This window comes from Eriocheir sinensis, chromosome 29 (assembly GCF_024679095.1).
Source record: "Eriocheir sinensis breed Jianghai 21 chromosome 29, ASM2467909v1, whole genome shotgun sequence".
Classification (NCBI taxonomy): domain Eukaryota; kingdom Metazoa; phylum Arthropoda; class Malacostraca; order Decapoda; family Varunidae; genus Eriocheir; species Eriocheir sinensis.
This window is the reverse complement of record NC_066537.1, coordinates 16,543,434-16,566,768: the sequence shown is the minus strand read 5'-3', so window position 1 is coordinate 16,566,768 and position 23,335 is coordinate 16,543,434. Positions and strand designations below refer to the sequence as shown.

The 23,335-nt window shown below is 42.1% G+C and overlaps 1 protein-coding gene and 1 non-coding gene across 4 annotated transcripts in view; both read left to right on the top strand.

Annotated features, from left to right (window-relative positions):
- The first annotated feature begins 137 nt into the window (after positions 1 to 137).
- The window catches only part of LOC127005179 (transportin-1-like), a 45,154-nt gene continuing 21,956 nt past the window's right edge, over positions 138 to 23,335 (top strand). For 2 of the 3 annotated variants that reach the window (XR_007758365.1, XM_050873853.1), the window contains exons 1-8: positions 138 to 305; positions 3,645 to 3,720; positions 5,042 to 5,136; positions 8,418 to 8,579; positions 11,364 to 11,494; positions 11,701 to 11,782; positions 21,470 to 21,613; positions 22,104 to 22,262. Coding sequence is in view for 2 of the 3 variants with exons in the window: in XM_050873853.1 (XP_050729810.1) it covers positions 207 to 305; positions 3,645 to 3,720; positions 5,042 to 5,136; positions 8,418 to 8,579; positions 11,364 to 11,494; positions 11,701 to 11,782; positions 21,470 to 21,613; positions 22,104 to 22,262 (948 nt within the window). In the remaining variant the exon portion in view is untranslated. The remainder of the gene's footprint in view (positions 306 to 3,644; positions 3,721 to 5,041; positions 5,137 to 8,417; positions 8,580 to 11,363; positions 11,495 to 11,700; positions 11,783 to 21,469; positions 21,614 to 22,103; positions 22,263 to 23,335) is intronic. The other variant, XM_050873854.1, reaches the window with a different exon arrangement.
- LOC127005310 (small nucleolar RNA SNORA53) lies at positions 22,584 to 22,777 on the top strand. Its single transcript, XR_007758425.1, has one exon. It is a non-coding gene; the product is annotated as a small nucleolar RNA SNORA53 (small nucleolar RNA).

The following is a 23,335-nucleotide window of genomic DNA, read 5'->3' as shown; positions in this document are numbered from 1 at the left end:
TCATTGATTTTCCCTTTTAAAGGTTCCTAAAAATAAATGAATGAAAAAAATCTCAGTTAATATCTATAGTTTAAAGGATAAAAGGGTTGAATAAGAGGCATGAGGAAGTTTACATATATTTTAGGCTTTGTTCTACTTGGAGACGATAGACGGTGGCGCCATTCCTCCCTCAGTCTGGCTCTCTGCCTCCTCGCCGGCGCTAAAACATGGGGTGGAATCCTGACACAGACGCTTTAGCACAGATTTTAGGATTACTACGCGAGTCGCAATCTCCGAACACTGTCGTGCAACAATCCGTGCAGCAGGTAGATTACTGTTAACGAGGAGGAGAGGAAACACGAGTCCTGGGAGGCGAGTGAAAGTGGCAGGGACGGCGGGAGTGAGAGGAGGGTGCAGTGGGCAGCCCGAACAGACGTGCTGTAAAGTATTGATTTTCCACGCTTTTTTCTCCTCCCGGCTGGTGTGGTGGAGCGAAGCCTCGGTCACGGTGTGGTGTGGTGGTGTGTGGAGGGCGGCGAGGTGCGGGGTGTGTGGGGCTGTGCCAGGCGTGGGCCAGGCCAGGCCAGGGGTGGGGAGGGCAGGGGGCCCGCCGCCCCGCATGGGCCACTCAGCAGGGGTGTTATTATTATTATTATGTCCTTATTGTGGGCCAGTATTTACAACACGGCATGACCTCTGTCTTAATAGCAATTTTCTCTAAATTATTGATAAATTTGATTCATGCATGCCAATGGTTAATATCTTCAATATATATATATATATATATATATATATATATATATATATATATATATATATATATATATATATATATATATATATATATATATATATATATATATATATATATATATATATACATATATATATATATATATATATATATATATATATATATATATATATATATACTGAATTTTCACTTTTCATTGAATTATTTGTCCATGCTTGTCTGTACTTTTTCTAAATATCTTTGGGAAACAGTCTAAGCTTTCAGTCACTGGTAAGGTTTGTCAGAGTGCAGGGTGCGAGGCAGCTCAGTGGTGGTGTGCTGGTGCCTGATATAAAAGTCATGCGTTTGACACTTGGCTGCTGTCACAATGTGGGGAGAGGCAGCGTCCTCCTGCGACTACAGTCTCTTACACTCCATCTGTTCACTCAGGAGTGTAGATGTGGCACATGCGCATTGTTAGTTCATGATTGAGTGAAAAACTTGATAAATTCAAGCTTTATTTTCAATGTACATGAATGTTTGTGCACACACACACAAAAAAAAATCTTATAGAAGTCTCTAACATGCCATTTTGCATCAATAATATATCATACCATTACACAGGACAAGTTTGCATCAAACAGTAGTCAGATCATACTCAAAGGACCGTATTGGCTATCCGGCGGCAACTTGGAGAAAGTACTGTTTTGACAACTCGGTTCCTTTTTTCTGTTTCCGGAAAAAAATAATACTGGCTGTCGTTTTGGGCCAAATGTCCAAACGTGGTACTTGCTGGTAGAAAAAAAAATGTATTTACCCTTTGCTGGTAAGGTTTTAAGGTTTGCGTCTGTGTGGTGTGTGACCACTGAGGGGCGAATGTGCCGCGGGCTGCAGTCTCCTGAGCGGCCCAAACAGGAAAAACAGCTTGGAGGTTTCGTATTTTTTCGCCCAGGGCTTTATTTTGCTCTCCATCAGCTTAAGAATGATTTAACTTGCTTATGTGATTTACAGATGCCCTCTCGCTGTAAATCACTTATCTTAAGACCAGAAGTCAAAATAGCTGCTAACAAATATTTAATAGCAAGTTAAATCATTCTTAAGCTGCTGGAGAGCAAAATAAAGCCCTGGGCAAAAAAACACGAAGTCTCCAAGCTGTGTTTTTCCTGTTTGGGCCGCTCAGTGGTCACACACACCACACACAGAAGCAAACCTAAAAAACTTACCAGCAAAGGGTAAATACATTTATTTTCTATCAGCAGGTACCACGTTTAGACATTAAGCTCAAAACGACAGCCAGTATTAATTTTTCCTGAAATAGAAAGAGGAACCGAGTTAAGTCAAAACAGTTCTTGTCTCCGAGTTGCTGCCGGATAGCCAATACGGTCCAATGAAAGATAGTTTTTTGAATACTTAATTCTTCTCATTTCAGGTACTTTAAAAGATATCTGGCTCTGTAAGTGCAAGTGAAAGATGTTTCAATTATTTATAGCATGAAACTCACAAGGGAAATTTTCATAATACCCTAGCATCTTATTAAAAAATATTTGGTGGTATTTTGAATACTACCCATGTGATTTTCATGCAGTGAATTATTAATATACATTTTATTTGCACTTAGGGACATGAACCCTGAAATGAGATGAATTATAGATATTTAAAAGGCTATTGTTTATGAACTGACTATATACTGCTTGGTCCAAGCTATCAATGCAAAGTGGCATGTTTGGAATTTATATATCTTTTTTTCTGTATTCACAAACATTCAAATATATGAAAAAATAACTAATTTATCAGACAGTTGATTTTCGCCCAATCATGAACTAACAATGTGCATGTGTCACATTTATTAAAATTCATGCTTGCGGGATGGACAGATGAAATGACTACAACTAAAGCAGGGCCTCAGATGCCAGGCTGGGAGGACTCTTGTCATCCCGACACCTGTGAGCTGCAGCATGACCAAATAATGCTTTCGGTGATAATAACCACACCACCTAAATGTTTGAAGGAAAGGAATTGAGTTGCCAGTTTGTGAGCAAGACTGCAATTTGAGTCTACCAGAAATTGTCTGGAAAATTGAGATAAGGTTGAAAATCTAACGTCAAAATTAAGATATATATCTTGATATACTTTACCATGGTTCATGTTTCAATATGTTTTTCAATACTTACTGGAGTGGTGTGTTCACATGTGTGATCATGCCACATCACAAGCATTGTTAAAAAGATTCAATACACAAAAGCAAACTACCTGGAAAGTGTCCTTAGAAGATAAAGAAAAACTGTGTCCTTTGTAAAAACTGGCCTGTAGTGATTACTGTAGCTATATCATGAGAGATGATTTTGGGATGAATCAAGTAGGGTTAAGAAAATTATTTCTATCATTACAGAACTGATTTGTAGTGTAGCATAGAGTTAAGGCTTTACTGACCTCTAGTGTATCATGAATATATTATATATGTGGGTGGCAGTAAAGATTGATATTGTAGAAGTAGCTCATTTATTTTTATTTATTGACTGCAATTATAATAGTGTGTAGACAGGTATGCATCTAGAGTGGGTGTGGGTGCGAGGGCTGCCTGAAGGGTTAGCTGTGGGCGGTGTGTGTGTGTGTGTGAGAGAGAGCTTTGGGGTGGCGTGCGTATGTGTGTGTGGGTATGTATGCTTGAAAAAAAATATATATATTAACATGGCTGGAAAGTTTGAAACCAGTTGTATGTGTGCAAGTGCAAGATGTGAAGTGTGTGTGTGCAAGGATGTGAAGCTTTTGTGCGCCCATGTATGTGTAGATGCAAGGCTGTGTGTATGCATTCACGTATGTTGATGCAAGGTGTGTGTGCGCGTCAGGTGCGTAGGCATTAATCCTGCGTGTAGGTGTAAGGTGGCTCCCCAGCCTTTCCTAGTCCTATGGGAGTTTTTTTTTCTTTTTTCAGAAACTAGAAGAGCTCAACAAATTCACAGACTTCAACAAATACCTAATATTTGTCCTCACAAAGCTAACTTCCGAAGGTAAATATTTAGGCAGTTAAGTACTATTCACTGTTCTCACGTATACTATGTGTGTGCGTATCCGCGCGTGTGTGTGAGTGTGTGCGTGCGTGAGTGTGCCCTCCGGGGTGTAGCAGCAGACTGCGAGTCTAGCCTGGGCCCCGGTAGGCTGGGTGGACCAGTTACAGGTATGGTAGACTGGGCGGTAGAGGGCAGGTAGCAGCGGGAAGGAGGCCAGGAATGGGGCGCTGCTGGGAGGCTGAGGGGGTCATCGTCGCCTGCTAGACGCCGTCGCTGCCGCCGCCGCCGCCGTCGTCGTCGTCACCAATGATGATCATACGATTCTTTTATTATTATTATTATTATTATTATTATTATTATTGCTCTTGTTATTTTCCTCCACCACCAACCACCCTATTTTGTTTTGTTTGACCTTAAATTGTTATTTTTTTGTTTTCCGTTTTTCTGCTTCCTCCACTCACACGCGCGTCGCCTTGCGTCCACGTAGGTACGCTGCTGCACTGTATGTAGGTAGGTGTGTACGCGACCGCTCTCTTACAAAACAGACACATGCACACATGCACAATTATTGACATTCGTCCAGACAAACTGGATTGAAGGTACATGTAACTACTGTTGCATCTTCATACAATTATTAAGTAATTTTACACACTGAAGCATCCACACACCACACATTCCATTGTGTGATGGTTAGCATGCTGTGCACACAACCAAGAGGTCCTCTGGTTCAGTGTGGGTGGAATGGAGACGGGTGGGTAGTCTCCTTTTATACGTGATCCTCTCCATCCAGTAATGAATGGGTGCCGGGTATCAGGCCGGGGCTGTGTCCTGCCTCTCGGGTGTGTGGGGCTGTGATGTGAGGTTTCAGCTGTATCCAGAGATCCGTAATTGCAGCTATAAGCTTCCAAGCTTTTATGTGGAGGGTACTGGTTGTGGGTGAAGAGCCCAGCACATGATCAAACCATGGTGAATCACACAAACACACACACACAGGCTGTCAAAGTCAACCCTCACAAGCCTACATGCAATCTTGCCTTTTTTACATTACTCCTCCTTTCCCTTGGTGCATCGCAAGCTTGCTTACTTTCCCTGAATTATTACCATATTTTTCCTTTATTTCTCTTTATTAATTTCCTCCTACCATTGACACCTACCGTATCAGCTCCAGCCTAACATACACCATAATCACCATAATTACCCATCATCACCACCACAGCTGAACCCAAGACTTCAGCCAAGTCTCCAGGCTCAGGTTAGTTCCGTACTCCCAGTCCCGGCCCGGCCCGACCCTCACCCTCTGCTTTCCTCTCTGCCTCCCCAGATGAACCTACGAGGTCCCTGAGTGGACTGATCCTCAAGAATAATGTGAAGGCGCATTTCCACCAATTTCCGCCAGATGTCGCCCAGTTCATCAAGGTGAGTGTGTGTGGAGTGTGTGAGGGGGGGAAGGGAATGTGTGTGTGCGTGGGGGTGGTGGATGTGGGTGCGTGTAAAGGAAGGAATGAAGGAAGTTTTGTAATGTGAAATGTTTTCCAAGTTTCCTATCTTTAGTTGCTTCCTGTATGTGTTTGTGTCTTTCATGTGTGTGTGTGTGTGTGTGTGTGTGAGAGAGAGAGAGAGAGAGAGAGAGAAAATCTTCCTTGCCTATGCCACAATCTCTGAAGGGCATATCCACAACAGCAGCAGCATGTTACACTGCCATTTAACACCTACACACTGCTTTTGATTCTCCTCCTCCTCCTCTTCTCCACATGCTCCTCGTCAAAGTTTTCTCTATATTCTTTGTAATTGCAGTTGTAAGTCTGTCTAGTGCTACATCATGAGTATTGTTGTTGCTGCGCCATAGACGAACACGCCAGTAAATTGCACCATGAACCACAAACAAAGAAGTCATTTATCATTCTTTTTTTCTTTGGAGTGGATGTTTTTCTGTATTTTCTCCTCCTTTCTGTGTCAGCTAGGGAGTAACTTTCTTCTCATGGTGTTACGCTTCATTCCTCGGAGTAAAGGTTTGTTCATATTCTGTCAGTTTTTATGGATTTCATGTCATGTTTTTCTTCATATTTTTCTGTTTTTTATATTTTCTGTGTTTTAGTTTCTCATTCTCTCAAGATCAGCTTTGTTCATATTCTTCTTATCTCCCTCCCTCCATACTATTTTTTCTTTTCCCATCTTTCTTTTCACAACTCCTTCCATTCTTTTTTTTGCCCGTCTTACGCCTCTCCCTGTTATCTTTCCATTTTTATTATCCTTCCTTTCTGTTGTGCCCTTTTCCCATGCTTTCCTTGTTCCCCTCACTATTCCCCCTCTACAAACGTTTTTGAACTTACTCTTCTTTGTTCCCTGATGTTCTTGTATCCTGTTTCTTCTGCCTCTCATACCCATATCCTTCTCTTACCTTTTCTCATTTTCTGCACTTTCTTCCCATTCCCTCCTTTCCTCCCTCCAATATTTCTCACCCTGTCATTCCTTGTTTCTCTGCTTCTATCAAGGTGTTGGAAAACCCAGGTATACATGGAGATAACGAGGTCTTACAGGTGTGAGGACAGGTGTAGAGCAGGTAACTTAGGCCAGGTGCACATCAACATACATTACTGGGCACAGGTGTGAGGGAGGGACCTGAGGTGTATGGAAGGCTCCCTGCAGGTGTCATTAGGCTTCCCTCCAGGCCAGGTGTAAATGGGTGTAGCCTCCTTTTCCTTCTCTCCCTTCCCTTCCCTCCCTCCCTCCCTCCTCCTGTCCTTCCTTCAGGGTAGATACAAACAGCAGCATTCCAAAGGTTAAAACTAATCTGTTCCACCACCCTAACCTTTCTCCCTCCCTCCTTCTGCCATTCTTCTCTTCCCTCCTCTCTTTTCCCTCTTTACTTTCTCCCATTCCTTCCTTACTTTCCCTCTCCCATCCCTCCCTTCCCTCTCTTTTCCTTTCCCATATTTCCTTCCCTTCTTACTTTTCCTCTCTCCCTCTCCTGACCTTCCATTTCTCCCTCCATACCATCCATACTTTCCTGTCCCCATCATTTTCCTTCCTCATTCTTCCCATTTTTTCCTCCCTCCTTACCTTTCCTCCCATTCTTTTCTTTTGTCTTATCTTCCCTCCTTCCCACTCTTTCCTCTTCCTCCCATTCTTTCTGTTCTCCCTTCCTTCTCTTCCATTCTTTCCTTTCTTCCTCTTACTCCCATTCTTCCTTTTCTCCCTTCTCACTTTCCTCTCTCCACTTTCCTCACTTTCATCCTTCCTCTTGCCTCTCATTGACCTCACTCCTCCACTTTCCTCTTGTTTTTTCATATCATTTTCTCTTACTTCGTTTTTTTCTTTCATCTCATCTTTCATCTTTTTTTTTCTGTTTATTCATGTAACCCACTTTTCTTTTCCATCCCTGGCCTTGTTACCTCTCCATTTATAGTCCTTTCTGTTGTACCCCTTCCCCATCCTTGCCTTGTTCCCTTCACTCTTCCCCTTTACAAACATTGATGATCTGCTCCAAATACTCATGTCCTTCCTTCCTTTTACCCTTTCTCATTTTCTGTGCTTCCTGTTCCATCTCTTCCTTTCTAAATTTCCTGTGCTTTCCATTCCTCTCTTTTCCTTCTCTTTTCTTAGTTTCTGTTCTTTCTTTCCATTTCCCCTCATTTCTTTCTTTTACCTTTTCTTATTTTCTGTGTTTTGTTTCTATTCACCTTTCTCTCTCTCTCTCTCTCTCTCTCTCTTACCTTTTCCTATTTTTTTTGCTTTGTGTCTATTCCCCCCCCACCTCTCTTTCTCTCTCTCTTACATTTTCTTATTTTCTGAGCTTCGTTTCTGCTCCCCTCTCTCTTTCTCATCTTTCTCTCACCTTTTCTTATTTTCTGTGCTTTGTTTCTGTTCCTCTTTCTCTCGTTTCTCTTACCTTTTCCTATTTTCTGTGCTTTCCATTACCTCTTCTGTCTCTTAATCTTTCTTTTCTGTGCTTTCTTCCCATTCCCCTCCACTCCTAATATTTATCTCACCCACATATGCCTCACTTCACCCTCCTCTTCCTGTCCTCATTTTTGCTTTTTCCCATTTCTCTCCCTCTTCTCAGCTACATATGCCTCACTCTTCCCCCCTCCTTCCCTTCCTGCCCTCCTCTGCTTTTGCCCTCTTTCATCGTCACTTCTCACATTTCCCTTTTCTCCCTTTCTCTTTCTGTTTTGTTTGTTTTTTGCTTTGTTCTCATTTCTCCTCTCCTTGTCTTTCACCCATACACTCCTCCCTCTCTACGTAATTTGACTTTTTCCCCCCTCCTTTTTTTTTCACCAATTTTTTGCTGTTCTGTCAATTCTAACATTCCATCTCATTATCATACTCTTCCTTCTTCCTTCTCCCTTCCATATGTATTCACCCCTCACCCTTCTTCACCTTCACACCCTCTTCCTCCTCTACCTTCATGCACTCACACCACACACCATTTCACCAATGCACCCTTCTTCCTTCCCTCCCCATTCTCGATATATTTACCCACCCTCGCCTCCCTTTTCCCCCTTTCCCTTGACACTTAAATATACCCTTACTCCTGCAACATAACCTTTCTTCCCCCTCTCTTATATCTGCCATCCCTCTTCACTCACTCACCCTCTTTCTCTCTCCCTTGACACTTACACATACCCTCCCTCCTTCCTTCTCCCTTTTCTATACATTCACTCTCACACCCTCTTCTTCTCTCCCTTGACACCCAGGCGGAATGTCTCTCAGCTGTGGGGGACCCGTCGCCGCTCATCCGGGCGACGGTGGGCATCCTCATCACCACCACAGCCTCCAAGGGGGAGCTCTCCACCTGGCCGGAGCTGCTGCCCAGGCTGTGCGACATGCTGGACTCGGCTGACTACAATGTGTGCGAGGTGAGTGTGACGGGTGATTTTGTGTTTTTTTATTTACGTATTTATTTTCTCGTTTAGTATGTAGTATGTTTGTTTGGGTATGGGGTCTTGCCTTCCTCTTGTTATGTCTTTCTGTTGGCATCTTTATTTTCAGACATTTTATTTCTTTTCTCTGGTTTCTTTTTTTCTTCATTCTTTTTAATTTATTTTCTCGTGTTTTGTTTGCTTCATTTTCTTTCCCCTTTTATTTACTTTCTCTTTTTGCTTCATTTTCTTTCCCCTTTTATAAATTTTCTCTTTGTTTCATTCTCTTTCCCCTTTTCTTTCTTTATTTTTTTTTTGCCTCATTCTCTTTTCCCTTTCTTATCCTTGTTTTTCACTCCTCTACCCTTCCCTCTCTTTCCCCTCCATTCTTTTATTTATTATTTTTTGTAAGGTGAGTGTGTAGGGCGTTGTATTTATCTTTCTTATTTATTTTCTTTGTTTTATTTGCTTTCTCTTCATTCTCTTTCCCCATCTTTTATTCCTATTATTTTTTGTTTTGTTTTTGCTTCATTCTCTTTCCCCTTTCTTCTTTTATTTAACTTCTCTTGTTTATCATTTGTTTCATTCTCTTCATTTTTTGTTTATTTTATTTGTTCTATTTGGTTTTTGCTTCATTCTCTCCATTTTCTTTTTTATGGAGAGTGGTTAGGTATTGGGCATGGGAGTGTGTGTGTTCGGTGTGTTTTGGGGGTGGGAGGGGTAAGAAGTGTGTTGGGGTGACAGGGTGTGGGTGTTTCTGTTTTTTTGGGGTTAAGAGGGGTGAGGAATTGGGGGTGTTGGTTGGTGGGAGTGTTGGGGTTTGTGTTTTTTTGGGGTAGGACGGGTGAGATATTGGGTGTGTGGTGTGGTAGTGTTTGGGTGACGAGTGTGTGTGGTGGTGGGGATGCGTTAGTGGGTGAGACGGTTGGGGTGTATGAGTGTGATGGGGAGGTATGTAGTGTTGGGGTGACTGGGTGTTTGTGTTTTTTGGGGGTAGGAGGGGTGAGATATTGGGTGTGTGGTGTGGTAGTGTTTGGGTGACTGTGTGTGTGGGGTGGGGATGCGTTGGTGGGTGAGATGGTTGGTGTGTGTGTGAGTGTGATGGGGAGATGGGTGTGTGTGACTGTGTGGTTGTTGAAGGTTGGGGAGGTGTAGGAGGGAAGTGGTATGGGGTAGGGAGGTATTGGCAGTAGTTTTTGTTTCTGTTTGTGTTTGCCTAGTTCAGTGCCTTTCTCTTTTCCTAATCTTGCTCTCTTTGTGTCTTGCCTTCCTCTTATAATATCCTTGTGATGACATTCTTATTTTTTTCTGACATTTTCTTGATTTTTTTTCGTTCCACTTATTTTCCCGATTTCTATTAATATTTTTACATTTTTTTCCCTTCCCACTTTTTTTTTCTCTGACATCTATTTTTCTGACTGCTTTTTCTTTTTGTTTTTTCCTCGCCACATTTTTACAACTTTTTTCCCTGACATTTCCCCGACTAGTTTTTCCCTGCCACATATTTTCTTGACCTGATGTTGTCTCTTAGCTCTCTCTTTCCTTTGTTTCTTTTCTCACTCTCATCTTTCACTTCCTTGTTCTCTCTCTCTTTTCTCCCAGTTTCCTTGTCCCTCCCTCTATGCCAGGTCAATAGTTTCTGATTTTTTCCTCATTTCCTACCAGCCTTCCAATATATTGTGTTAACAAATTTTTCACTACAACCACTACCACCACCATCACTATTTCCTCTTCCTCCTCCTCTCTTCTCTCCACTCCTCCTCCTCCCTGCACCATTATTAAAGAGGCGGGGTTAGGTGGGCAGCTCAGACTTTACCCCCCCCCCCTCTCTCTCTCTCTCTCTCTCTCTCTCTCTTTTTTTCTCAGTAGATTACAGCAACAGTAATTATAATATTGCATTGTTTATCATCCTAATTTTCAACTATGTGTCATTGTTCTCTTCATTGTTATCAAAACTCCACCCCTGCCAACCTAACCTTACTTTACCATACCTTATCCTGCCCTATCTAACCATACTTAACCTTGCCTTACATTCCCTTGTCTAACATTGCTCAACTTTGCCTAACCTTGCTTTATAGAGTTTATCATACCTTACAGTGCCATATATAACCTTACCCAGCCATGTGCAAACTTGCTCTACCATACCTTATCCTGCCTTGGCTAACCTTACCCAACCCAGCCTAACCTTACTTAACCTTATCCTGCCTTGTCTAATCTTACCCAGCCTTGCCTAAGTAAACTAAACCTTACCTGTCCTTCTTATCTATATGATTTATCATTATTGTCATCCATGTCGTAAATAATTGTGATAAAAGAGTGGATATGTGTAGGAGGACAAAGAAGCATATTGCAGATCCTTATTGTTATTATTATTGCTATGGCCATCATTGGGGCTAGTGGTTACGGTTAAGTAAAGAAGGAACAATGTGTTAATTATATATTTTCTTGTATGATTACATATATTAGGTCTTCCATATATCTTAATGCATTTAGAATTATCAGCAGTCTTGTTATTACTTGTCTTTCATAGCAATCCAACCAAATTACATGCAATCCATATTCCTTCTTCACCTCCTCCCTAGGTCAGTCATTTTCTTGTATATCTTTTTCATATAGCTTCAAATGTTCTCCTGAAATAAAAATCATACCATCTATATTCATTCATAGTTTTTTCTTGTAGCAACAAAAGTTTACTCCAGAACACACACTAACTGAACTGTCCTTTCCTTCCTGTGTGTGTGTGTGTGTGTGTGTGTGTGTGTGTGTGTGTGTGTATCCCAGGGAGCCTTTGGAGCTCTGCAAAAGATCTGTGAGGACAGCGCCGAGTTCCTGGAGAAGTCTGCAGACAGACCCCTCGACACGCTCATCCCAAAGTTTCTGCAGTTCTTCAAACACAGCTCATCCAAAATTAGGTGAGTCTACCCTCCCATTGCCTCAATCCCCCATTACCTTCTTTCTCCATCTAGACTCTCTCTCTCTCTCTCTCTCTCTCTCTCTCTCTCTCTCTCTCTCTCTCTCTCTCTCTCTCTCTCTCTCTCTCTCTCTCTCCTTCCTTCCTTCCTTCCTTCCATATCTTACCTTACTTGCCCAAACCTTACTCTCTCTCCTCCCATCCCAGGTCTCATGCCATCGCCTGCGTCAACCAGTTCATCATTTCCAAAACCCAGGCCCTCATGGCGAACATTGACGCGTTCCTGCAGGTGAGTACAAACATTCTTTACTGGGTTATGAGTATTTACTTACCTATAACTTACCTATCCTGTATTGAACTTTGTAGTATTCATACTTCATAGGGTGCGTATTCCCATACGTTTTCTCTTTCACAACGACTATTTTCTAGAGGCCACAAAGATTAGTGAGTTTTACACGTTCATCGTACAAAAGCCTTGTCAAACTTTCACTTGGCGCATAAAACTACCTTGCTGGTTGTAGTATTTATGGGTCGTGTATTCTCGGACGTTTTCTCAAAAAAAAAAAAAAAAAAAAATACGAAGGCCACATTGAACATTAGTTGGGTTCTCTTGAAAATTTTACACGTTCATGGTGCAGGAGCCTTGTCAAACTATCACAAGGCTCATAAAACTACCCGTGAAAATACACCGAACCTCCAGGTCTTGCGAAATGCGGAAGTATAAGCCCCGAAATATTTAAGAATATGGCTTGAGTTCGTCTGGTGTTGCCCTGTCGTGGATGTTCCTGGTCCACACATCACTACTTCCAACTCATTCCAAGCATCAATACTTCAACATGGGAAATAATCTTTATATTGTTTCTGCATCTAGTCCTCCTTTTAGCGTGGTAGCAGAAAGGTGTTTGTGGCTGGAAATGTTAGGGGCCAGAGGGGCGAATTGGGACGAGGGGGATGCTGTTACAATATTTTGGTGTGTGCGCGTGTGTGTGTAGGATGTATAGCCCACGTACGTGACTACACATACCAAGCGGTCGTAATGGGAGAGGCTGCTTGCTATGTGTGTGTGTGTGTGTGTGTGTGAGTGTGTGTGAGAGAGAGAGAATTGGGGTCCATTAGCGTGTCTGTCAAACTCACTTTAAAGGAGCAAGAAAGTCATTGACAATAATCGTTTGTTGTGTTACTTTTTACAACTCTTCCCTCCTCTTCCCGCTCTTCTCCCCCCTTCCTCCTCCTGCTCTTTCCTCTTCCTCTCATGTTCTCTCCTCCTATTTCTCTTTCATCCTCCTGCTCTTTTCCTCCTCCCCACTCGTCCTCTTTCATGCTCCTCCTCTTCCACTTAACATTCCTGTGTTCATTCCTTTCCGTTCCTCTCCATCCTCCTCCCTCTTCATATTTCCCGTCTTTTTTTTCTTCTTTTTTTTCCTTCCTGTCTAGTGTTTGTAATTCTAATTCTCTCTCTCTCTCTCTCTCTCTCTCTCTCTCTCTCTCTCTCTCTCTCTCTCTCTCTCTCCCCCCGTACACACACACACACACACGTTTCTCGCTCTAGTTCACTGACGATTAATCTGTAGCTTTTTTTCTCTCTCTCTCTCTCTCTCTCTCTCTCTCTCTCTCTCTCTCTCTCTCTCTCTCTCGTGTGGTGGCTGTGTTGAATAAAAAAGTTTAATGTCTCAGTTGTGTGAGGCTATTGTGTGTGTGTTTGTTATGCTCAGTTTATCTCTTGAAGCTACAAATTTTCTCATTTGCTTTGTCAGCTTCAGTGTAGCACGTGTATGAGGTCAAGAGAGAGAGAGAGAGAGAGAGAGAGAGAGAGAGAGAGAGAATCTTTGTAATAGCAGTGCCTCACATATAAACTATTTATAACTGTGTGTGTGTGTAACTAACCCCATGATATAAACTATAATTGAGACTACAGAAATTGAGACGAAAATGATAGGTGACGTCAGAACAGCCTCTCTCTCTCTCTCTCTCTCTCTCTCTCTCTCTCTCTCTCTCTCTCTCTCTCTCACACACACACACACACACACACACACACATATACAGTTGAGTCTTGTCCAGGTTGAAAGCTTCCCAAAGGCAAACAGGAAAGTTCATTTTTAGGTCAAGAAAAGATTTTGTTTGTACTCCAACCTACCGAAGTGTGTGTGTGTGTGTGTGTAATGTTCTCCAGGCACGTGTAGGTTTATTTGTGTGCGTGTATATTTTTTTTTATGTAGGAGTCTAGTTACATGCCCTGTTACACTAATTAATCAGGTGTGTGTGTGTGTGTGTGTGTACGGTCGCGAGAAACTGTGTACACGCGTGGAAGGAGCAAGATTGTGTGCACTAAACGAGTGTGTGCGTATGTGTGTGTGTTCTTGGACCTTTGCCAAGCTCACGCCACTGTTGCCACCACTACCACCGCTGCCACCTGCCATCCACGCACACGGACACACACACACACACACACATTAACACGGACAATACACACATGCCTTCAGGGGAATTCCGACACGTGTGTGTGTGTGTGTATGTATGTACGTTTTGATACTCTGTGGTTAGTTTTACATACATGATAAAAAGTGACACGTGGCAACCAGTCCCCATGAAGTGAAACCTTGTGTGTGTGTGTGTGTGTGTGATGCAACCTCTCCTCTTCATCTCCCTTCCTTCTTGCCTCTGATTTTTGTGTCCGTCTACCATAAGCCTACTTGAGAGAGAGAGAGAGAGAGAGAGAGAGAGAGATGTACTTTTCTGCGTTTCATTGTTGCATATAAATTGGTGGGTCTGTAATTTGTTTCTCTTATGTAAATTCTCTCTCTCTCTCTCTCTCTCTCTCTCTCTCTCTCTCTCTCGGCGCCAGGAGGTCCGGGGTGAGAGGAGAGCGTCTGAGTGGAGTCTTTTCTCCTTAACAAGTGCTTTTAAAATGGCCACTTAGAGAGAGAGAGAGAGAGAGAGAGAGAGAGAGAGAGAGAGAGAGAGAATATTAAAGAATGAGGAAGCGGATGAAAAAGAGGAATGAGGAAAGCGGATGTGATAGGTGTATTGTGGAATGTAAGTATTAGTAGTAGGAGGAGGAGGAAGAAAAAAATCAGTAGGAAGAGGTGAAGGAGGAACAGTTGGGAAAGGAAGAAAAGTGCGAAGATGCTGCAGAAGAGTGTGAAGGTGAGGTATAGTAATAAGGAGTAGTAGTAGTAGGAGGAGGAGAAACAATAGGAGGAAGAGGTGAATGAGCAGCAGTAGGAAAAAAAATGTGAGTGTAAAGGTGAAGAATGGTAATACAAGAAGAGTCGTAGTAGTAGTAGTAGTAGGAGGAGGAGGAGGAACATGTTGAGCAAGGTGACTCAGTTATCAGTATCTTGGTAATGATGTCAGGTGTGTATCAGGGAGGGACGGGGGTTTGGTGAGGGAGACGGAGGGAGGGAAGGTGTGGCGAAGGAGGAACAGGTGTTGTGAGGCGTAGAAATGACGTGTTTGAGGGAGGGAGAGGAAGGTGTGAGGCAGGCTTGCTCATGTCCTTTGGTTGAGACGAGGAGGAGGAGTGAGTGGAATAAAAATTGAGGTAAGGGAGAGGCGGCGAAAGGAGGAGAGAAGTTGAAAAGGGGGGTGGGGGGTAAATGGTCGGTTTAGGGTAGGAATTCGTTGAAGAGGAGAGGAAAAGGAGGCAGGGAGTGGAGGGAAGAGAGCTTAGAGAGAAGGCTGAGGAAGAGGAGAGGAAAAGAGTGGAGTAGTTCTCTCAATCCTTTAGGTTCAACAAACCTTAAAGGCACTGTAAAGCGAAGAGAGAGAGAGAGAGAGAGAGAGAGAGAGAGAGAGAGAGAGAGAGGAATATTAAAATCACTCAAACAGTTCATTCTTGGATTATTTACATACACATCCTTTCATTCTCCCCCCCCCCCCCCCACACACACACACATCACCATAACAAATAACTCGGTTAACGAGGTTTGCTTTAAATTAAAATTATTTGGCATTCAGCTTTTGTTTTAATTCCAATTTCCAGGAAGCTGTATTCAACATGACTGATTTGTGGAACATTTTAGTAATGTGAATGCTGTCCCCTCAACTCTCCAGACGGTCAGGCATTCTTGACCTCTGATGATGACGATAATAATAATATTTATAATAATACTTTGTCATTGATACTATAGTGTTACCAATGTGATGAAGGGTTGGCATTTCGCTGTGTGTGTGTGTGTGTGTGTGTGTGTTAAAGGGGTAGGTGTTGTGTGCGTCTGGCTGGCTAGATACTGACAAGCAGTGTGTGTGTGTGTTTACCTAATTTGTATTGACGGAAGTTGTGTGTGTGTGTGTGTGCCTAATTTGTTAATAATTATTGTTATGGGGTTATATAGTCCGTTTCATTCCGTTTGTCCACTCGCGAACGTGGATGCGGCACCTGCGCATTGTCAGTTCGTGATTGCATGAAGATCAATTTATATTTTCAGTGATATATTTGAATGTTTGTGTAAACAAAGAACCCTCAAGCCCTGTTATATGAACCGCAAACGTGCTGATTTGCATCGCTAATCTATCATACACACACACGAAAGAAAAGCTTGTATATCAAACAGTATAGTCTGATCATACTCGAACGATTTGTAGCCTTTCAAATACCCTTATTTCATCTTATTCAGCAGCTACTTAAAGTGACATCCGACTCTGCAAGTGTCTATGCATAAGGAATTTTGATGTGTTGCCTAGCATTGCATTCTACAGTTATTATTTACTATTTCATGTTTCGATAATTAATCGTTATTTACATGCAGTAAATTATTCAGATACCCATTATTTGCACTTGCAGAGCCAGATGTCTTTTGATATACCTGAAATGGTCTATTAATCAATTAATTTGAAGAGCCATAGATCGTTCGAGCATGATGTGACTTATTTTATACAAGTTTGTCTTTTCCTGTGCTTGCATATTAGATTATCGATGCAAGCAAAATAATTGTCCAATATCCCCACCAAACAATAATTGCATAGTACACCATTTCCTATTTTTCTTCAAAAAATATTAAATTATGGTGATGTATCACCATAATTCCACCCCTCCCAGATGCCAACTGTAGTATACAAGGGCCTTGTCCTGTCATTTGTTCAGTATACATCTTCACTCACACCGTCCTGTTGGACAGAGGAGACTCAGTAGAATCAAGGCTTTTCGTCTCGTCACATCTTTAAGTACTAAGTCCTCTACTCCACGATTCCGCCGTAATGTTGCATCTCTATCGGGCATCGATATATTCATGCTAATTATATGCCTCCTGGTACCTCACTCCACAAGTTTTTACCCTTTTCTGTCCAATTTCTTAATTTGGAGCTGACTAGTAGTTTCATTAATTTTCGTCCCTTTTACTGGTAGACTGGAACAGCCTTCCCTTGTCTCTATATCCTTCTTCCTACGACTTGAACACTTTATAGATCCGAATTTGACTCCTTTTTAGCTTTATCTCTTATCCTCTTTATAGGAGCAATGTAGAGTGGACTTTTTTAATCTAAATATGTTTCGACACAGCTGCCTCCTTGGATGTTAAAACAGCAGCAAAGCTCACGGTCCCTTTAAACTGTACCCAACCCACCTCCCCTCCTGCCTTGCTCTTTAAACCCCAGCCCCCACCTCCTCCTCCTCCTCCTCCTCCTCCTGCGTGGCTCTTTAAACCCCAACCCCTTCTCCTCCTCCTCCTCCTCCTCCTCCTCCTCAGTCCTTCCTGCACAGACTTGTTTCACCTTCCCCTTTCCTCCTCCTCCGCCTTACGTTCCTCCTCCTCCTCCTCCTCCTCATCACCTCACTTAAGTCCTGTTATCTGGTCACTCCCCCATATCCTCCCCTTTGCCCTCCCTCTTCCCCCTCTCCCTTATCTTTCCTCCCCTCCTCTCTCTCCCTCTTCCTCCCTCCCACACTTGTATTCCCCACTCCCCCCCGAGGAAGTTGTGATTGCAGCAAGGTCGGTGAGTGAGACGTAGAGGATTGCGTCACCGAGAGAGAGAGAGAGAGAGAGAGAGAGAGAGAGAGAGAGAGGATAGACTGATTGATCGTTACACGTTACAACTCGGTTCACTTCATGTAGCCCTTTTAAATGTCTTACAAACCCTCGGTATTATGAGTAGAAACAAATCAAGAGTGTTATGTAAATGTCATGGTCTTGTGACAGCCGAATTAAAGAAAAGCCACTGGGTTATAAACTGGGTAAAGACTAAAGAAAGGTGATGGAAATGTAGCCAATAATTATGTAGTAAAGTGTTTCTGTATCATTGACTTAAGAAAAATACACTTGAGGAAAACTGACATGAAACTAAATAGGCTGTTGGGAAAAAAAAGACATAAATAAATAAATATAATAGGGAGTGGGAAAATAAATAAAATAATGGGAAATAAATAATAAATAAAGTGGGAAAAAGTATATGGAAATACAGCTTGATACATATAAAATCTTAGTATATGAATGAAGGCAGTTTTAGTGTGTGTGTATTTTTGGGTTTTTAGTAAAGGAAGGGGAAGTGAAAAATAAAAAACGATTATGGAACTATGTAAATAAGAAACAATGGGGAAATATGCAATAGAAATTTTAGTGTAGCTGTACATAATGATTGTGCAGTGTGTGAACTGTGGAGTCACTGTGATGATGGGACAAGGCAGGTAACTGTCATAGCAGGTGTGGGAGCAGTCACCTGTGTGTGTGTGTGCGTGTGTGTGTGTGTGTGTTTAGTCAGAGCTGGTGGGAAAACGTGTTTCAATGTGTACCGGTGAATCATGCAGGCTTTTTATGGAGAGAGAGAGAGAGAGAGAGAGAGAGAGAGAGAGAGAGAGAGAGAGAGAGAGAGAGAGATGAACAAAATCATTTAGTAATAAAACAATCCACATAGGAGGAAGCCTGAAAACTATAATGAAAAGTAAAAGCAAGTTAGTTCATTAATCAAACCTCTGATCTGGTGTTATGGAACAGCATTAATTAGTCTTGTGTGTGATTCACCACGGCCTGATCACGTGTTGGACTCGTAATCCCGTGCATGTTTGTGTGTGTATGTGTGTGTGTGTGTGCGTGATGAAATTAATGCCGTTTGTACTTGTGCAGAAATTTGTATTGTAATTGACAGCCAAATTTAAGGGTTTTAGTTTTCAATGGCCACTTCCTAGGGTGTTAAAGGTACTCATCAGACATATCAGTCATGGGGGGTCCATCCTTCAAATGGTTATTCAGTTAAAGTAGGTATTCTCAGACACCTCCCTCTCACATCAACTACTTCCAATGGCCATAAAGGAGATTATTTAGGTTTCATGAGTAATTTTCACATCCCTGGGACAGAAAGGCCCGCAACTCCTAAGAAAGCCTGTCAGATGTTTGTGCTTTGGTGCTGAAATGTTTATTTAAGAATATGGCCCTCATTGTATGCCCCAGTCAGACATATCAGCCAGGGAGTCTGCTCTTACAGGAATTTTGCTAAGGGGTTAAACATGGTCCTCATATATTGTAGCCATGGAGACAAATCAGCTTTTTCATAAGATTGTTTTTGTAAGATTTTTTTCAAATATTTATATACAACTTTTCCAAAGAAATAAGATTAATTTTTCCCCAAGTATATAAGATAATTTTTTTTCCTCCAGCATTATATGTAAGGTGAAGAGTGGAGTGGGAGGGAACTTTTAACAAAGGGAATTAAAGTATGGTAATTTGTAGCTTAATGGAGGTAATTGAGTGTAGATTATGAGGGCAGTGTAAAGGTTATGAATATACTGTTTGGGTCATGTGGATGTGGTCATTAAGTAGTAAAGGTGAGGTAGGTTTGACAGGTAAATTGTGGGTGCTGAATTATTATTGTTGGCTTATTGGTGAACATTTGTACTGGAGAGAGAGAGAGAGAGAGAGAGAGAGAGAGAGAGAGAGAGAGAGAGAGAGAGAGCACACAAACACCAGTCATTGATCAAATATTAGAATCAGGTGCATTTGGATGGAAAAAAATAAAATAAAATAAAGGAAGCCTGAAATTATTAATGATGAACATGTAAAGTATATATGTGTGTGTGTGTGTGTGTGTGTGTAAGAGTGATGATTGTGACACTGCCCCCTGTTGGAACTTGTCTGGTGGAGAGAGCCAATAGCGGAGAGCCACCCTTCATCACCACTGCCACCACTACCACTACACACACACAGCTTAGGAGGAGGAGGAGAATCACCACAGATCGAGATTAGACAGGAAACACTCAAATATTGACTACTGTGCACTTAAAACACCAATTACCACCCTCTCTACCTACATACACAGACCTACCAGTATACACAAACACACCCTGCTGGTCCTACATTACACTGGTGGCTCAGTATACCTCCCTGTGTGTGCCTGTGTGGGTGTGGGTGGAAGAGGTACCTGAAGCTCACCCGCTGGAGGAAGTTTACATTGGATATCACTTGTTTGGCAGAAGAAAAGCACAGGAAAGCACAACCTGGCTCCCACTGCTTGCATTTCCCCATTTGTTATTGGTTTAGTTTGTGGAGTCTGGTGACTGGTTATAGTGAGAGAGAAATGTGTGTCCAAGCCTGTGGTCTGAAAATACGACCATACACTGTCCAGCCTGTCATGTGGTCTTAGAATACTTGCCCTCCCTCAGTTTGTGTTGAAAGAGAAGGCATTTTACCCAAGCCTGTGGTCTGAAAATACTCCCATACACTAGCCAGCCCTTCATGTGGAGAGAGAAACACACGTCCAAGCTCGTGATCTGATAATACACTCGTACACTCCAGGCCTTCATGTGGTGCTATAATACTTGCTCTACCTCAGTTTGTGTTAAAAGAGAAGGCATTTTACCCAAGCCTTTGATCTGAAAATACACCCATACACTGTCTTGCCCTTCATGTGTTCTTAGAATACTTGCTCTACCTCAGTTTGTGTAAAAAAGAGAAGGCTTTCACCTAAGCCTGTGTTCTGAAAATACCTCATTGCTGTAACTCCACCTTTGAGTTGGGAGTGTGTCACCTTATGTTGTAGTTCTAGTGTTGGTGGTGCTTTCCTTTTGTGTTAATACCCTGGTTTTGGTTTTAGTGTAAAGGAGAGTATTGAACTTGCCACTCCTGGTCAGTGTGTCACCATATGTTAGGATCTTTGTACCCTGGCTTTTTGTTTGCCAGTAAAGAAGAGCATTAGTCTGTTACTTTTGGTCCACCAGTGTCACCAAATATTAACTTCTTGGTAGTGGTGATTGCCTTTGGTTTCTATAGTCTGACTTTGGTTTTCCTGTAGAGCATCAGTCCTTGTCACACTTGGTCCATGAGTGCACCAGCTGTTCTTGATAGGCTTTGCTCTGTGCTGTGATTTATCCCTGAGTATTATTTATAAGTGACCAGCTGTGCCGAGTCCTTCTGTTGTGGTAGCCAGCTGGTGTTTGGTTAGGTCTGGGTTTGCTTGTCTGTGTGTCTCCTTGTGAGTGAGCTGTGCACGCTATCATGAGTACTGTAGTAGTTCAAACAGAAACACACTTGGAAATGCCCAAAGACACTACACTCGACTCAAGTGACATGGAGGAGCTCATGAGGAAGGTGAAAGTAAGCAAGCATCTTATAATGGTAATTTTGTAGAAGAGATAGTTGTTTGTATAGATAGATGTTTAGTGACCACAACATATATTAAAATTTGGTTAACAAACACTTCATTCCCTAAGAATTATAAGGCATAGTGTTGTTAGCATGTACAGTTATGGTCCCAAACAAACCAAATAGATCAAATGCCCTTCCTGACATACCCGGTGGCACTGAGGCTCTAATTTCCTTGCCCTGGCTCTTCACTAACATGTTTTGGTGCTCTAACCCACTAGACCACCATGCCCTACTAGCCACCACCTATCCTCCTCAGAGCTCTGCTGCCCTATCAATGGATTTCTTTCCTTCAGTGTCTACCTGCTGTTTTCCTTGCCCCTACTGATTACTTCCTTTTCCCATCTTGATCTACTACATCTCTGTATTGTCCTCCTGCATCACTAACTGCGTATCTTTGTCTTCCGCAGAACCTCTTCCACCTGGCAATGGATGACGACCCTGATGTGCGCAAGAACGTGTGCCGGGCGCTGGTGATGCTGCTGGATGCGCACATCTCCTCGCTCATTCCTCACATGCACAACATCATCGAGTACATGATGATTCGTACACAGGTGAGGGGATTCTGGCGTGTGTTTGATATTTTTTGGGGATGTGTATGTGAATGTAGATGTTTTGGCTGTGTGTGTATAGGGATATAATTTTATAGGGATGTATGAGGGTGTATTTGTATGTGAAAGAATATTGTTAAGAGTCTGTTTGTATTTGTTCTGCCTTTATAAGTGTGAGCATGTAATTCTTGATGTCATAATTGAATACTGTAACACATCACCACTTTAAAGGATCATCATCTATAACCTTCACACTTAACACATCACCTCTCTTTCCCTTTCCCCATTCCTCTTCCTTCCCCTCAAATTAACCTCACTCCCCTTTCCCCACCCCTCACTCTTTCCCCTCTCCCCTGTTCTTCCCTTCAGATAAGTATTAGCTCACTGATTATCACCCTCCACAAAACCATAAACCAACAATCCATTTGCAACACCACTGCCACCACTTGCACCTCATTATCACTGCTCTCACTTTGTATCCCCTTCCACACAGGATCCAGATGAAAATGTGGCCCTGGAGGCATGTGAGTTCTGGCTGTCACTGGCTGAGCACCCCATCTGCAAGGAGGCACTCAAGCCACACCTGCCAAAGCTCATCCCCATCCTGGTTCGTGGAATGAAGTACTCTGAGATTGACATCATACTACTCAAGGTGAGGATGATGAGCATACTTTGTTACAATGTGTATCATGTATTTTTTTTCGACGTTTTGTAATTTTTTATTCCCCTATTTTTATATATTTGTATATTGTTTATTATCTATTGATATGTATTTATTCCTTGGTATCTCTTTGTCTATATGTGTGGGAAATGTGTTTGTAGGATTTGATAGGGATGATTGTTAAATACATTTTTTGCATTGACAGTGATGTGGGTTTATGGATTTATCAATGATTCAGTGATGATTTTAGGAGAATAATAGTGAATGAAGTAACGGTGAAGCATTAGTTTACAAAAGGTATTACCATGAGTTAGCATGCTCCTTAGATCCACCAAATGGGGCTTTTGGGCCCACCAACTTTACCGGTTGGACATCGTTGGTGAATGAGTCATAAGCATGCAAGACAATGCACCTCCTTCTGCCAGCTGCACCGCCCCCAGCCACATTTTGCCTCTTTTTGGCGCCGTGACCCATACTGGGGGGGGATGGCTGGTGCTGGGGACAAACAAATAAAACTGGAGAGCTATGGTGACCTCATTCAGGGTATATTCACCAGTTTGTGTGCACCCATTCAATTATCACTCATCTTGAAGAAAGAAATGTCTGGAATTGAGCTGATATACAGGAATGAATCCTCAAATATAATGTTCGTCAATCATTATTTTGACAAACGTTGATTTTCATATTTAAGCTTAGTTTTCTAAGGTAGCTTAGTTCCTGTTTTAGCGCCTGTGAATTAGCAGCCATAACTTTAATTCTGTCCTCCCCCTCCCCCCTTCCTTTTGATACAAAGAATTTTACCTAAACACCACTTAATTCAAGATCTAAACTAACAGAGCTATATTGAATTAAAATTAATCACAGAAAATATCTCCCCAAGTAAAATAAATTAAGTTATGGATGAGAATGGAAAGATGTTGAAAGATGGGGAAGCTGTAAAAGAGAGATGGAGAGAATATTTCTAAACGATGAATTCTAAAGATGGAGGTCCAGCGGTTGTAACAGTGGTGATTTTGAGTGGAGGTAGAGGAGGAGTATATAAAGAAGAAAGTATAACATATGAA